The sequence below is a fragment of the Rhineura floridana genome, chromosome 5, assembly GCF_030035675.1.
Source record: "Rhineura floridana isolate rRhiFlo1 chromosome 5, rRhiFlo1.hap2, whole genome shotgun sequence".
Lineage (NCBI taxonomy): Eukaryota > Metazoa > Chordata > Lepidosauria > Squamata > Rhineuridae > Rhineura > Rhineura floridana.
In genome coordinates, this window is record NC_084484.1 from 179,115,921 (window position 1) to 179,133,071 (window position 17,151).

At 43.7% G+C, this 17,151-nt stretch overlaps 1 protein-coding gene across 9 annotated transcripts in view; it reads left to right on the top strand.

Moving 5' to 3' along the window:
• TENM4 (teneurin transmembrane protein 4) overlaps nucleotides 1-17,151 on the top strand; it is an 850,566-nt gene that overhangs the window by 783,980 nt on the left and 49,435 nt on the right. For all 9 annotated transcript variants that reach the window (XM_061628962.1, XM_061628964.1, XM_061628965.1 and 6 more), the window contains 5 exons: nucleotides 585-704; nucleotides 3,552-3,813; nucleotides 10,565-10,832; nucleotides 13,002-13,145; nucleotides 15,290-15,539. In XM_061628962.1, the coding sequence (XP_061484946.1) occupies nucleotides 585-704; nucleotides 3,552-3,813; nucleotides 10,565-10,832; nucleotides 13,002-13,145; nucleotides 15,290-15,539 (1,044 nt within the window). The remainder of the gene's footprint in view (nucleotides 1-584; nucleotides 705-3,551; nucleotides 3,814-10,564; nucleotides 10,833-13,001; nucleotides 13,146-15,289; nucleotides 15,540-17,151) is intronic.

Genomic DNA, 17,151 nt, shown 5'->3' on the forward strand with positions numbered 1-17,151 from the left:
AATGCCTTCCCAGATGATGTCTCACAGTAGCCAAGCTGCAACAGGCCAAAAAGCAAAAGATGGAGTTAAATGGTTCCAGATAGGTCCAGCCTAGCGCAACACAGATTAAATCAGCTTCCTCACTGCTGTGCACAATTTAAAGTGTCGGTGGTTATCTTTAAACACCTAAAGGGCTTCAGCACAGGATGTCTAAGGAATTGCTTCCTCCCATCTGCACCTGAGGTGGAGGCATGGTTGATGATGACAACAGTCAGGACCCTTTCAGTGTAGCTGTACCAGTGTTGTGGTATACCTTGTCCCTTGAAGCAGAGAAACCTTTTCTCTGTGTTTCACCAGTGGTAAAGACACTTTGCATTCCAACAGGCGTTTGCCTGCTCAGGTCAGTGTTACTTGTGCTCACTGCCGTGGTTGCTTTTAAATGGATTTTTAATGTGTGTTTCATGTATTTTTATTGTTGTGCTCTTTGTGTTTTAATGCATAGATATTTGCTGTGATTTAAAATTGTAAGCCGCCCTGAGTGGTGCATAGCCGCAAGAAGTGCAGGATTAATATTTAAAATTTTCTGTTTCGTTACCTGCATCCAGCCACCCTTGTGTGATTCGTGGGCAGGTGATGACAGCAGACGGGACCCCACTTGTTGGCGTGAACATCAGCTTTGTCAACAATCCTCCTTTTGGCTACACTATCAGCAGGCACGATGGCAGGTATGTGGATCCCCTTCCATCTTTGGTTGTATGAAGCTTGTGCTGACTTCGAAGCAGAGGCTTGGCTCTGGACTTCACTGCTTCATAAGAAGCATGCCCCCAATCCAGTCAATGCAGATTCCTGACGTTCCTTGCAGTGTCTATGCTGGCACTAAATAATAAGTATACAGTGAACTGGGTGGGAAAGTTCCATATTTTTCTTGCCAGGTTTTAAATATTAGACTTTTAATCAAAAGTTGCTGCTCCCAATAAGGGCAGTTAAAACATGACAAGAAAAAATAAGAATCCTTTGCACCCGATTCATTGCATACTGATTACTTAGTGCTAGTGTAGATATGGTCTGACTTAGTGCTAGTGTAGTTGCTGAAACCAAGCAGGTCTGGATCTGGTGAGTGCCTGGATGGGAGACCGCTTGGGAACCACAAGTATGCTGCTTTTAATTCCTTGATGAAAGAAAGGTGGGATATAAATGTTAGAAAATTAAATAAAATGTTGTGCTTGCTTCAGGATACTGCCTTTGAACCAGAAGGTTGTAGTCATTCTGTATTAAGGGAAGTGCACTGAAATGGTGAGTGAGGCTGTGGGTGGATTAGCTTCAACTACGGCTGTGAAAGTACAGTAGGGCCCCACTCATACGGCGGGTTACGTCCCAGACCCCCGCCAAAAAGCAAAACCCGCCGGAAAGTGGGACATAGAGCTCGCTCAGCTGTATAGTACAGCTCATCGTGCGCTACAGCTGGAGTGCAGCAGATGGAGCTCCCCGCGCTACAGCTGATCGCCCCACTAGTGCCGTATTAGCGGGATGCCGAAAAGTGGGGTCCTACTGTAGTGATTGGCCACCGTGCCGCTGAAGTTGCCTCCCATGCATTGCAAATGGTGGACTCTGTTGCACTTCCCAGGGGAATCTGGGCCATATGTCATTGGCAGAGCATCCAGGTTCGTTTCCTGGCATCTCTGGGTAGGGTTGGCTGGGAAACTCCCTGCCTGGAACCCTGGAGAGTTGCTCCCAGTCATTGTAACTAATAATGAGCTAAATGGAACAATGGTGTGACTCAGGCAGCTTCCTATGTTCGTAATCTAGCCTTATTTCAAAAAATCCAGTGAAAATAGTTGAGTTATAATAGTTTTAATCTTTTGTGGTTTGTGCAGCTGACTAAAAGAGTAAAGGTCATTGTTCAGTGGTAGAGCATCTGCTCTGCATGCAGGTTCGTTCCCAGGCATCTCCAGGTAGAACCAGGAGAGACCCCTTTCTGAAATCCTAGACAGCTGCTGCTGGTCAGTGCCGATAATACTGAGCTAGATGGACCAAGGGTAGAAGGCAGCTCCCTATGTTCCTTTCCTCTCCATCAGCGCCACTTTTAATTGGTGCACCTTCCGACTCATCTCTGGATTCCACAAAAGTGGGCTCTGCTTTCTTCCACAGCGCACAGTATAAGCATCACAGGTGTTCTTCGTATCAAAGCATTGGAAGCAGCAATGCAGTAGCAGCAAAGGCAGCTGTTTTCTGAACACCGGGGGCCTTAGCCAAGGTCTAGCAGTGCTGGGAGAATGGAGGGCTAAGACTCAGGCTCAGCAGGTTGCTGCCTCAGCAGAATAGTTCACAGGATCAAGCTGTAAAACTGGCTCTGTTCCAACAACACATTCTTGCTTTGAGCCATTGACTAGGTAGACCAGAAGACCGCACACTGCAGAACTGTTTTCACAAAGGCCAGGGCATCAGCAGCCCTCCTCAAAGGGAACGCTTTGATGTTTTTTGATGGGAAGAGAGTTTTGCCAGAATTCGCTCTGATTCCACTGGTGGGCTTCTTTTTTTCTCGCCTTCCTTCATCATTGCTCGGCCCCATCAAGGTAACTTCAAGGCGAAGGCAGGAGCTGATGAGTGGCTGCATCTCCCGCAATACAATGTAGCCTCTGTATTTTCATCGCTGCTCAGCCTGCATGACATGAGATCGATGCTTTCCCCTTTTTCTGTCAAGTTTCACGGCTGGTCCAAAATGGAAATGGATTTTCCCCCTGGCAGGTTCACATGCCTTCCTAAAGCTCATTAGAGTTCACTGCTCCTAGCAACTCCACTCATCAATGAGCAAAGGAGGGGTGTTTTCCTAAATAAATGACCCCTCTTTTTCCAGCAGCTTATTGAACGTTTTTATTTATTTTAGTATTTAAAAGAAAAACAACCCCAACCCCTTCTGTAGTTCCCCTACCATCATTTCTTACTCAGCCTCAGCTTGAGGCTGCTTTCAAGGCTTTGCCAAATGCTAACTGTTAAAAATGCCCTCATCAAGACTTAAATGCTATTCCTTTTGCTGGCAAGCAAGAAAAGAGGCTTTTAAAAGCCAGCAAGTGAGCCACCTGGGTATTTGATGTTGCTACTTGAATTGCAGAATCAACATCTCATTTCTTTTTTAAAAGGATTTTTTTTTTTAATTTCATGGACAGAAATAAATCTGTCCTCTCTAGAGCACACATTGGGGATGATCCCAGGTCTTGTCTCCAAGGTCAGTGTCCAGCTAACTAGTTGCACTAGCACAAGGATCAGTGCGCCTCATGCTGTCCCCCAATTCTGCTCCGGAGGGTTGGGGGAATCCCAGAACAGATTCAGGGGATGCGTGGGAAGAGGAGAGGGGGAGATTGTTTCCTTGCACAAGGAGAAATCCTTGCGCTAGTGGAATGTTCACATTGGTACTACATTGGCATACAACCCCAGCACTCGAAATGCTAGTTCCTGTGTTCTGCCTCTTGGTCACACCGTAGTGTGACCCAGAAATAGAACCCTCCATGGAGGCAAAAGGGAAGGGTTGAGCTACGCAGACTGACAACACTTGGTCCTTGTGTTTCCATCAATAGCTTTGATCTTGTCACGAACGGCGGTATCTCCATCATCTTGCATTTTGAACGGGCACCCTTCATTACTCAAGAGCACACCCTCTGGCTACCCTGGGATCGCTTCTTTGTCATGGAGACCATTGTCATGAGGCACGAAGAGAACGATATTCCCAGCTGTGACCTGAGCAACTTTGCCCGGCCCAACCCAGTCGTCTCACCATCGCCCTTGACAGCGTTTGCCAGCTCCTGCTCAGAGAGAGGCCCCATTGTACCAGAAATACAGGTATGACATGGAAGCGGAAGGGCATCATTCCTGGATGCAGGTCTCTCATATTTCTGCTTGTCAGTACTGAGCTGTAAGATAGCAACAGGCCCCAGCTCAAAGCAGGCAGTGGCTTGGTTGAAGCCAAAGATTTAGCTATGTGGCTATGCATTTTTAGAGTCTGGATTTATTTAGTTAATGAAATTTGTGTTCCCCACCTTTCCACCCAATGGTATTCAAGGTGGATAGCAATAATAATTTAGTAGAATATAACATAACATTAAAACAGCAGTAATGAAAAATAAATACAGCAGGAAAAGCATCAATAAAACACCAGTTAAGTCAGTTTTTGGGCCAGCCAAAGTTCTGCCTAAATAAAAATGTTTCTACCTGTCAAAGTCCAAATTACATGTTATATATAGTTTTGTGGGGGGGGGGTTAAATGCAAAGCAGCCAAAGATGATTTTGGGTAGAGTTGAGGATTAGTGTTTGCAGGGTATGGGGAAGGGTAACACTTCCCTTCCCCCCCCCATTTGTCTGTCCAAAAACATCCCCCTAAGCTGCTCTTTCCCAGGGGGAGGGAAGGGAAATACAGGGACACAATCACTTTTCCTTGACAGATGGAAAAGCAGCTGGGAGGACTTGGAACAGACCGATGCCTTCAAAGAGATGTTAAACTGCCTCTTGCACACCATTCCCCTCCTCAGCCTGAAACAACTTTTTAATGCTTTGCATTAAAAAAAAAAGTGGGGTAAAATCAACAGTCACAGAACTACACAAAATGTCCTGTTTGGCCCATGCATTAGCAGAGTGCAGCTTGTAAGAGTCCATAGCCTGGAGATCTGTTCAGGCAGATTGCAAGGTAAGGGAGATTAGAGCACATGCTTTGCATGCAGAAGGTACCTGTATCAATCCCTGGCATGTTTAGGTACAACTCCTATTTGAAACCCTGGAGAACTGCTGCCAGTCACAGTAGGTAATACTGGACTACATACACCAAGGGTCTTGATTCGTAAGAAGCAGCTTCCTGTGTTACCTATACAAGGCATATATAGCATTCCACACACACACAAACCTCTGCACAAAGGCCTCTCCTCTCTGGGTCTTTGGCTAATTTACATAAATATTTGCATTATATATATATATATATATATATATTTAAAGCATGCAGGTCCCATCACGATTATTTGTTTCTGCCCATGTCAGATAGGCTGGCAGGAGAATGCTGGTTTACAGCAGGCACCAGCTGAGACAATCTGCAATTGTCTCGACTGGGAAGAAGCGGGGTGGGGGAAAGCCCCTCACTCACAAAGCTAAGTTATTTCCAGTTCGATAGCAGGGAAACGTGGAAAAGAAAAGGATCCAGAAATTATCACTCAGGGCCTTGCAGTGTGCCAGGGAGTGGGGGGGGGAGGAAAAGGAATCCAAAGAACCTGGTGCCTTAAATTCCCGTCTTCTACCTCCTGCTGCTGCTCGACTGTCACTGGGTGAAAGTTCCTATGGGGCAAGATTTTTAAGGAATGGGGGTGCTAAAATGTTTGAATGGACCAGCCCCATTTCAAGCTGCATCCTGCCCATTTCGTCTACCCCGACTCAAAACAGGGCTTGCACCCTACCACTACCCTGCCTGGCCTTTCCCCTCCCCAAGCCACACACACACAAATCCATGCCTTGGAGAAGACAAGAAGCTCTCTTGGGCTCCATCTTCACCATATATTTAGATAGACACAATTTTGCAAACAATTTTCCTAATACGTGCGTTTTTGTGTTGGTTGGAGTAGGGTGAATCTTGAAAGATAACCATGTTTCTTTTCATGTATTGTCTTGGAAAATGTGAATTACAAATGGGGATCAGTTGAAATGTCTCCCACATTCCTACCCAGAACAGAGGGGAGGAGCTCACTGTATCACTCGTTTCCTCCTCCTATAGAACCTCTCACTCTGTGCGCTGTGACACCACTTACAGTCTTCTTCACCTCTGCCTTGCCTCCTCAGGTACAGGGTCTCTCGCACACCATAGAGACTGACTGAGTGTGTTGCCTTAGTCTCAGAGGAGTCATCCCACTCCCACTGCAGATAGCTGAATAATATTTTTTTAAAAATCCAAGATTTTCACCAATAATTGGTGAATAGTGCAGTCCAAATAAGTACAGTGATTCGCTAATACACTGGTCTCAGACGCAATTAGACTAAAGCCCCACTCATACAGCGTTTGTTCCCCTTTTACGGCGGTTTTCAGGCATTGCGCACCATTCTATTCAATGGGTTCCGCTTTACAGCGGGTTTTGCTTTACAACGGGGGTCTGGAACATAACCCACCGTATGAGCAGGGCCCTACTGTAATGTGAATGAACTGCTCATATTTGTTCATATTTGCTATTCTGCTGGTCACAGAAAGGTACGAAGAGCAATGCTGAGCCAACATATTTTCAAAGCTGCAGTCATGAGGTTTTAAAAAAATGATGGTGTTTTTAAAATGCAAGCTAAAATTCTCAGGTGGCCTGAGTCTGTGCCTGGTGATAAACTGCTCACTTACACAGTACAAAATTCTGTGGTGGCAACAATTACAGTTAGAAGTTGAATAAGACTTATGTCTGTTTCTAGTGCAGAAACTGGCACTTTTTAACTTGCTCATAAATGATCTGGAGTTAGGGATGAACAGAGTGGTGGCCAAGCACACGAATTACTCAGTTGAGAAAAACAATTTTGGATTGAGAAGAGCTCCAAATGGGTCTCTCCAAGTTGGGTGAATGGGCATTCAACTAGCATGTGTGTTTCGATACAAGAGTAAAAGGCTACACTTTCAGGGGGAAATGATAATGATAATCCTAACTTCATGCATACAGTGAGCTGGGATTGATTTACCAAGAAAAGGGATCTTGAATTCTTGGTGGATAGCTCAATGAAAATGTCAACCCAGTGAGCGGCTGCTGTGAGACAGGATAATACCATGTTGGCAATCAATAGGAAGAAGATCAGAAATAAAACCACCAATATCATAATGCCATTGTATAAATCTGCAGTGCGACCACACTTGGAATACTATGTACAGTTCTGGTCATCTCATCTCAAAATGTATATTGTAGAGCTGGAAAAAAGGTCGCTTGGGCTCCTTGGGAGGAAGGGTGGGATATTAAACAAATAAATGGTGCAAATAAGGGCAACCCAAAATGGTCATGTGGACAGAGCTACTGCCGCTATGAGGAAAGGGGGCTTTATTTACTATTTAAGGCTTTTTAGACTAGAGAGGAGACATGAGAGAGGTATATAAAATTATGTATGGAGTGGAGAAGATAGGTAGAGAGAAGTTTATTTATTTATTATTTGATTTCTATCCCACCCTTCCTCTCAGCAGCAGCCCAGGGCAGCAAACAGAAATGCTAAAAACACTTTAAAACATCATAAAAACAGACCTTAAAATACATTAAAACAAAACGTTAAAAATATATTTCTTAAAAGCTTTAAAAACATCTTTTTAAAAAGGGTTCAAAACATATTTAAAAAACACATATTAACAAGCAATTCTAACATAGATGCAGACTGGGATAGGTCTCAAAAGGCTTGTTGAAAGAGGAAAGTCTTCAAAAGGTGCCAAAAAGATAGCAGAGGTCTGTGGCTTCCTTTACGGAATCAATCCATCTCTTGTTTGGCCTTCCTCTTTTTCTACTCCCTTGATAAGGCTATCAAAGGCTGCTGGTCATGATGGCTGTAAGTTTCCTCCAGGATCTGAGGCAGCGTGCCTCTGATCACTGACAAACAACAGTGAAGAAGGGTATTGCCTTCCTGTCCTGCTCATGTTGTTCCCATAGGCATCTGATTGGCCAGCAGGATTTCTTAATGCTCTTACATTACACCCTATGGTTCCAAAGTGCAGCCATTTTGGAATGTGTCAGAATCATAGAATAGTAGAGTTGGAAGGGGCCTATAAGGCCATCAAGTCCAACCCCCCTGGTGTCTCCAGTTTCTTCATCTTTTTTACATCTAAGCCTTTCCAAAGTCTTCCATCACACTTTGCTTTCTCCCGTGATTGGCCTTCCCTACGAAATGGTCAGTCACTAAAGGAGGACCACAGTGGAGCAAAGTAATAATTTAATAACACAGCCCTGGACAAGGTGTTGCAAACAACGCTTGCTCTGTAATAATTTTGGACCGATTCTTTCCCATGTGAGCTGACCGTGAAGACAGATTGCACTAAAGGGCCGCTTCCCTGGTCTCAGCACTGCTCGGCTTGTAACTGGCTGTGTTGGATTCCAGCTTGCCTGCTAGCCTATAAAATACTTTTTTAAAAAAAACAGTTCCTGCCTTTTCCCAGTTCTGTTGTTTCTCAACCTCATAGGCGGCAAACTATGTAAATTGAAAAGGCTGCATTAGAGAAAGTAAATATGTATGAGAGCAAGGAAATAGCACTTAACTTTCCTGATCTATCAGTTTGTCAAGAGATGCAAAGGTTTATAAATTATACCTTTGGGGAGATATTTTGGGTCTCTGGTAGTAGCTCAAAGCAGCCCCTTTTATGTTTATTTTGCAATTTAAAGTGGCTCAGGGACAGATGAAAAATTAACAGGGTTTTTTTAAAAGTAAGGATGTTGTCTGATCAAGAAATCTCAGCTGATAAAATATGTGAGATTAAGTCCAGTAATCAATGAGTTGATTAAATCTGAATCAGCCTGAATATGAGAAAAAAACCCAAAAGCTCTAAAAAAGCATTCTTTATTTCTTTTTCAATTATGCCTATGTATGACACTGCAGACACCATGGCAGAAGACGCATTTGTTATTCTCTGTCATACAGGATGAGTCACCAGTGACTTTTTGCATCATCTCTCTCCCTCTCCCTCACACACATAATCTAAGACACTCATTGAAGATGTGCACTGGGATAGCGAATGTGGTAGCCCCCAGAAGTTGTTGGACTACAACATCCATCAACCCCGACCAATGGCTGTGCTCGGCTGTGGCTGATGGGAGTCCAGCATCAACAGTTATAATATGGCAGATACTTGGCTCAGCAATACTACATAAAAGAAGGACCTTGGGATTGTTGTTGATCACAAGCTGAATATGAGCTGCAAAAAAGGCAAATGCTATATTAGGCTGCATTAACAGAAGTATAGTTTCCAAATCGTGTGAAGTATTAGTTCCCCTCTATTCGGCACTGGTTAGGCCTCATCTTGAATATTGCATCCAGTTCTGGATACCACACTTTAAGAAGGATACAGACAAACTGCAATGGGTTCAGAGAAGATCAATGACTGGAAACAAAGGGGACTTTGACTGAAAGAACTGGGTCTGTTTAGTCTTGAGAAGAGAAGACTGAGGGGAGATATGATAGCACTCTTCAAGGACTTGAAAGGTTGTCACACAGAGGAGGGCCAGGATCTCTTCTCAATCATACCAGAGTGCAGGACACTGAATAATGGGCTCAAGTTAGAGGAAGCCAGATTTCGACTGGACATCAGGAAAAACTTCCTAACTGTTAGAGCAGTATGATAATGGAACCAGTGACCTAGGAAGGTGGTGAGCTCTCCAACCCTGGAGGCCTTCAAGGGGCAGCTGGACAGTTCCCTGTTGGGTGGGCTTTAATTTGGATTCCTGCATTGAGCAGGGGGTTGGATTCGATGGCCTTATAGACCCCTTCCAACTCTACAATTCTATGATCGTCTGGAGTGCACCATATGGACTATCCTTGATGTACCCTGTAAAAAAAGCACCCGTTTGCATTCTGATCAAGTAGAATGTTTTTAATGCAGCAATGCTAAACATCTGCTTTCTATAACCAAATCCATAGTTAAAAACTTCATTCACTTTCCTTGACCTCCTTGATGACATTGGTTTGCTGATGTCCTCATATGCTGTAATCCTTGATCTCTAAATACAAAATAATCCCAGGAACAATGGTTATTTAATTCTACCCCCTTTTACTTATTTTGTTGTTAAAATGTTTTTTAAACATGAATAAAAATATACTTTCCACAAACGTAATTTTATGGCTTTTGGAATAAAAATATTGCATGGCCAAGTTTGGTCAAAAGTCCACTCTCAGCAGATGACAGAGACAGGAATGGATTATATAGATAAGAGAGCAGACTTGAAGTGTGCATTTGCAGTATTTGTTTCTTTAAAATCCCTGGGACCAAATGTCAGATAGGGTCACTAATTTAGTGCTTCATTCCAAGTGGGTTTCAGGGAACCCGTCTTTAAAAAGTAGCATCCCTTGCCTGTGCTGTTCCCACAGTGTCTGAATTGGCATTGCGGGGAACATCAGACCTGCTGGTTGAAGGGACTCCATCTCCAGCTAGAAACAGAAGCCTCTCTAGCTGGAACGTCATCTCCACCTTTTGCAAATCATGGAGAGGTACATTTGAAGCAGCAGAAGCTGAACCCTCCCTAACTGGCAGATTGAAGCAGAGCTAGGCCCAATAGCTTGCCCCAATCAGAAGTAAGTCCCATTGAGTTCAAAGTGAAGGTACATAGGATTGCAGCCTAAGAGTGATGAGCATGTGAAGTTCAGGTCCTAAATTCTTTTGAAAATCGAGACCATTGTTTGGGGGGGAGGGATGTAGAAATATCCCTTAGCTCCCAAAAATCCTATAAATTGTACTTTATATTATCAGTGTTTGTTACATAGATATATAAAACAAGAATACTGTCCTTGTCATTATTTAAAACACACACACAGGCAGCTCATAAATTACAGCTCTGCTGATGTGTCTTTACTTGCTCAATATATGGTTTGATGACACCCCTTTTGTTGTGATACTTGGTTTTTCCAGGCCTTACAAGAAGAGATTAAAATTTCAGGCAGTAAAATCAAATTGAGCTACCTGAGCAGCCATACATCTGGCTACAAATCGGTCCTGAGGATCAGCCTGACTCATCCCACCATACCATTCAACCTCATGAAAGTCCACCTCATAGTAGCAGTGGAGGGACGCCTTTTCCGGAAGTGGTTTGCTGCAGCTCCGGATCTCTCTTATTACTTCATCTGGGACAAGACTGACGTCTACAACCAGAAGGTTTATGGGTTATCGGAAGCCTTTGGTAAGACATCACTTTTGTGTCTGAAAATATCCATCTCCTATCTGATCTTGCCTGTGCACTCAAGTTGGCTGAGGCTAGGGATGGAAAGATCTGTCAATTTCAGTCCCCTCAGTTTCTCAGTTTTCCAATCTTAAAATCAGTTCTCCATGTTTCTGCAATTTGCATTTTTTAAAAATCTTCATGAAAATTCTCCAGAATTTTAGCACAACTTTCTTCTAATAAACACATTTTTCTGGCAGTGTTGACTAATGTGCACATTTTTGAAAGCCATTTCTCACCATATAATGCATTTTTGCATGTTCTCTTCACTCACATTTTCATTTTTATGCACACTTTCCCCTAATATATGCCTTTTTTGAACATTGGTTGGTTGGCAGGCTGCATCGCAAATTGCGAATTTCAAAGCATGGCTGTGTTTCAGTTCTCACATTGTTTCAGAAACTGCAGATTTGATAGATTTTGCTTGAAATATGAACTGGATTGAAATTCTCCCCCATCCCTAGCTGAGGCTCTTTTGCACTTCCCACCAGCGTCTGGTTGACAGGAACATGCCAGGAGGCTTTCTCTACTGCTGTGCCTGAGTTGTGGAACTCCTTGCCCCAACAGATCCATCTGGCTCCCACCATGATGATTTTCTGGCACTGTTGGTTTCTGCTTTGCATGCCTTAGGCCTGGATTATACCTCATTAATTTCCCCTGGCTCCTTTGGGTGTATGATTGATTCTTTCTATCTGCTATGTCTTGTTCTCCTTTCATGCTTGCTTGATTTTTTTTAGGTTGATTGCTTTTTAAACTTTTGATGTAGGTCACTTTGAGGGTTTCTATAATGGCAGGATAAATATGTTGTTGTTGGTGGTGGTGATGATGACAATAGCGGATGGCCTCAGCCACAAAAATGTATATAAAATGCTGCTAAAATGTGTACAAGAATAAAGTGCAACTTTAATCCCACAGAAAGAATGAACATACAATAAAGATGCAGATAAAATTACTAAATTTTATCATTTACAATGATACGTAATCCAGAAAGATGCCTAAACATGAAAGTGATGTGACAAAAAATGAGCAGATTTATACTAGAGACCAAATGCATTTCAAGGGGTCTTGCTCAGTGGACAAGGAATTTGTCACTAGACGTTAGCCACTTCGGTGATCTCTGCAGAGGGTAAGATAAGATGACCAACCTTATCCATACGGTTACTGTGCACACCTGGTAGACCTCAAGATATATAAGGTGATATAAAAAGGTGGTACTTTTCTACTAGTGCCCAGCCATGTGTTTTTAGGCCATGACAGTGGATAGCTCACACCTGTAATCAGGGATCTGGAGGATGCCTTGAAGGTATGCATCACCTTATCATTTACAGAGATCACCTCTCACCAAGTGGAAAACCTGGGCCCTCCCGTAAAAGCCACAACCTTCCACCTGTCATTGAGGCCATAATCATGGCCAGAGCTAGGAGTATTACTAGACCTGTTTTTTTTACTGATTGCTGAGAATCCCAGGTGGGGAGACTGTCTGTTGCACTCAGGTTCTGCTTGCGGACTTCTTACATGCATCTGGTTGCCCACTGTGAGAATAGGATGTTGGGCTAGGTGGACCTTAGGGCTGATCCATCAGCAAGGGTTTCTTATCTTAAGTTTCAAAACTGGGCCTATCCTCTGTTGCCTCAGACAAGCCTAAGCCTTCAGGCCCTGAAAAGGAGGTAAGGAACGTTTCCCCACTGACTGCTCACCTGAAAGGGCGCATGTGGATTGTCCTAAATGCAGTTTGAATTACACTCTCTGTGTTTTGATCTTCTTCCATCTGTCCTGCTTCAATAGACACCTCTGGCCACTTAAGTAGCATAGAACACAAACTGGGAGACGTTGAGCGTTCCAGGTCTTATAAATGTGTCCCTGATCCAACCATTTTTCAGTAATTAGCACATTTGTTCAACACCTATTACTGTGTTGACCTGTCTTGAAAATGCACTGTGGCCTTTAAAGAGGGAGGCTCTGTATGAATGTGATGGTGTTTTAAATAGGAATTGGTTCTTGCCTACAGAAATGCCCTTCTGCCCAACCCAGCCACCCAATTATAAGTCCCCATTATATGCTGAGTGTGCACTTCTAAGATGATTAAGCTATGGTTGCTTTCCTCTCTCTGTCTCTCTCCCTCTCTCCCAGTTTCAGTAGGCTATGAATACGAATCGTGTCCTGACTTGATCCTGTGGGAGAAGCGGACGGCAGTGCTTCAAGGTTATGAAATCGACGCTTCCAAACTCGGAGGGTGGTCTTTGGACAGTCACCATGCCCTGAACATCCAGAGTGGTGCGTTGGCATTTAGGACCAACCTCCTTCCCCCTTCCCACTTGTAATAATAAAAATAGCACAGGAGTGACACAGTTGCACAGTGCGTAGAAGCTGTATCACCATTAATAATTCAACCAAAATGGGAGGGAAGCGCACACAAATTATTTATTGTAATCTACATATTGTGCCAACTTTTTTCATCCGTATGCCTGAAGCCAAAGAAACATCAGCCTCTACAGTATCCATTGCAATCGTTTTCTTTTTGACAGAGCTTGTTCTGAGCTCTGCCGTCCTTTAAAGAAAGCATTTGAATTCCTGTGTGTCCAGAGTGGGGTGAGTGGAGGAAATCCAGGCACACAAACTGTGGGTGGTCAGCCTCGTCAAAGCCCCGCTCTTCATAGTGGCTGCTTTGCAAATAAGCCAGTGCAGTCCCAAAAGGAAGCTAGATCTAAGAGGCAAGAGGAGACCTCTCATGGGAGATCCAACAAAATGATTGTTTCCTGTACAATTTTGTGGCTCTGTAACATAACTAGGGTGGACCAATAGGTATCAAAGATGAGTTTTTCAAAGAATGTCCCATTATGTCATATATTTTTTTGAGTGGGTCAAAATTAGACATGCTTTTGAAGATGATAGAGGAAAATTTAGATCCCACCTTGCTCAGATGCTTGGTCTAGGGAGCAGGTCAGACAGGGCAGAGTGGCTGTGTTGCAGATATGCACTGGTTCAGATTTACATTTAGCCCCAATGACTGCTGTTAATGATGGAAGAGAGACGAATGAAACTCTGGCCTGCTGCTGGTGGTGGCTGAGCATCAGCTTCTGAGCTGAAGTATAGGAAGCTTGTCTTTTACAGTCAGGCCACTGGAGCATCCCGCTCAATATAGTCCACAGTAACTGGCAATGGATCTCCAGGTATTTAGACTGGAGTGTTTCCCAGCCCTGCCTGAAGATGCCAGGAATTACAAACGAGGTTGTGTCTCCTGCTGACTGATTTGATGCTTGTGCTACACAGAAGATTCAGGACTCCGTAATACAGTCACTTCCAGAAATCGTACATTGGAAGATCAGAACTGCCCAACATTCACCAGATAATATTCTTCTGCTGTGCAGAATCACGGCAGGCTCAGATAAGTCCATGTGACATCCCCCCAAAAACAAAAATACCCCACTGAAAGAGTTTTGTCCCATCATACAGGATTCTATTATCTTTAGATATGGGGTGGGGAACCTGTGGCCCTCCAGATATTGCTGGATGACAACTCGCACCATCCCTGACCATTGGCCATGCTGATGGAGGGCTGCAGGTTCCCCATCCCTGCTTTAGATCATGCAGGATACTGATATTATTATAAGAAGTGGTTATCACCATTGGAGCTACTTGTTTGGGCTGCTCCAGCCAGGTCTGTGGAGTCAGAGTCGGGAGCAATTTTGGGTGGAGTCGGAGTCGGTAGAAATGTACCGACTCTAGCTCCGACTCCTTCATAAATGGCAAATGTATATTAACTAGTAATAACAAATTTAGTGTAGTAAAATGGTAGCACGAGGCATTTCATCACCACCATGTGAATCCAGAGCTTGGAAAAGTTACTTTTTTAAACTACAACTCCCATCAGCCCCAGGGATTGGGCTCGTGGGAGTTGTAGTTCAAAAAAGTAACTTTTCCAAGCTCTGGATTCACGTGGTGGTGATGAAATGCCTTGTACTACAGCAAATTTGTTATTACTAGTTAATATACATTTGCCATTTATGAAGGAGTCGGAGTCGGACAGTAGAAAAATAGAGAAGTCGGAGTCGAAGGTCTGGCGTACCGACTCCACAGCCCTGGCTCCAGCTGCAGCCTCCAAATCACTTACAGTAGGGTCGGTCCCACTCCTATCGGCTGTAGTCAGTATTCCCTGTCCGTCTACGCAATGGCTGTCGTGCTAGCGGGCAATGAGCTTTAATGTTATATAACAGGAATCCAACACAACGGTTGCACTAGCGGAAGCTCACACAACAGATGGTGCAATCTGTTGTGCTGCAAAGTTACCAGCAACATGCTTATGCATTCTTTTGTGCAACAATGTTCTGCTGGTGCAAAACATTTCACCAGCAGGAAAAGTGACTTTAATTTAGCACTGCTTTGGATACAACCCTGTTTTTCCTCTCATTGCTCTCCAGGTATCTTGCATAAAGGAAATGGAGAAAACCAGTTCATCTCTCAGCAGCCACCTGTCATAGGGAGCATCATGGGCAACGGGCGCAGGAGGAGCATCTCCTGCCCAAGCTGCAATGGTCTTGCTGATGGGAACAAACTGCTGGCTCCTGTTGCCCTGACCTGTGGATCAGACGGAAGCCTTTATGTCGGAGACTTCAACTACATCCGTAGAATCTTCCCCTCTGGAAATGTCACCAACATACTGGAATTAAGGTTAGGAGTGGATGGATCAGTCTATTTCCACTCTATATTTCTTTCGAATAAGTTCAGTCAGTTCATTTCATTCCATCTTCACATTAGCTTTTTAAAAATCCACATGAAAATCTGTGTTTTAAATACTTACCAGTAAGAGTATTTTTTTTCCTTAAAGTATGCACTTCTCATCTTTTATGCTAAAACACACAGTTTGAGCTGCATTTTGGAGTGCTTTTTGAGCTGAAAACTGCATCACAAAATTCAGAAAAGTACAAAATCTGAAGGATGATATTGGCATCATAATCGGCACAGTCAGCTCGCATCAGAACCTGCAAAGAATGAATTCCTCAAGTTCCTCCGTTCTGATAGGCAACTGATAGCCAACTTGTGCACTGACTTTTATTGGCCCAAATATTTAAGTGAGGAAAAAAATTCTGTCCAAGAGCAGCAACACCAACAACAGAATGGAGAAGGCAAATTTAGCGCTGGTGCTTGTTAAATAACCTGGAACTGCGCCAGGGACAAGGCCAGGCCTAACGAGTTAAACATCTCCTTCGCAGTCCTTCTGCTGGCAATGTTGAAATTTTAAAAGGCCGCCCCAAGGAAAGATCTAATCTTGGAGGGTTAACAGGACTAATGGTCCTCCTCCGTGCCTGAGGACTGGAAAGTGGCAAATGTAACGCCAATCTTCAAAAAGGGATCCAGAGGGGATCCCGGAAATTACAGGCCAGTTAGCTTAACTTCTGTCCCTGGAAAACTGGTAGAAAGTATGATTAAAGCTAGATTAACTAAGCACATAGAAGAACAAGCCTTGCTGAAGCAGAGCCAGCATGGCTTCTGCAAGGGAAAGTCCTGTCTCAGTAACCTATTAGAATTCTTTGAGAGTGTCAACAAGCATATAGATAGAGGTGATCCAGTGGACATAGTGTACTTAGACTTTCAAAAAGCGTTTGACAAGGTACCTCACCAAAGGCTTCTGAGGAAGCTTAGCAGTCATGGAATAAGAGGAGAGGTCCTCTTGTGGATAAGGAATTGGTTAAGAAGCAGAAAGCAGAGAGTAGGAATCAACGGACAGTTCTCCCAATGGAGGGCTGTAGAAAGTGGAGTCCCTCAAGGATCGGTATTGGGACCTGTACTTTTCAACTTGTTCATTAATGACCTAGAATTAGGAGTGAGCAGTGAAGTGGCCAAGTTTGCTGACGACACTAAATTGTTCAGGGTTGTTAAAACAAAAAGGGATTGCGAAGAGCTCCAAAAAGACCTCTCCAAACTGAGTGAATGTGCGGAAAAATGGCAAATGCAATTCAATATAAACAAGTGTAAAATTATGCATATTGGAGCAAAAAATCTGAATTTCACATATACGCTCATGGGGTCTGAACTGGCGGTGACCGACCAGGAGAGAGACCTCGGGGTTGTGGTGGACAGCACGATGAAAATGTCGACCCAGTGTGCGGCAGCTGTGAAAAAGGCAAATTCCATGCTAGGGATAATTAGGAAAGGTATTGAAAATAAAACAGCCGATATCATAATGCCGTTGTATAAATCTATGGTGCGACCGCATTTGGAATACTGTGTACAGTTCTGGTCGCCTCATCTGAAAAAGGATATTATAGAGTTGGAAAAGGTT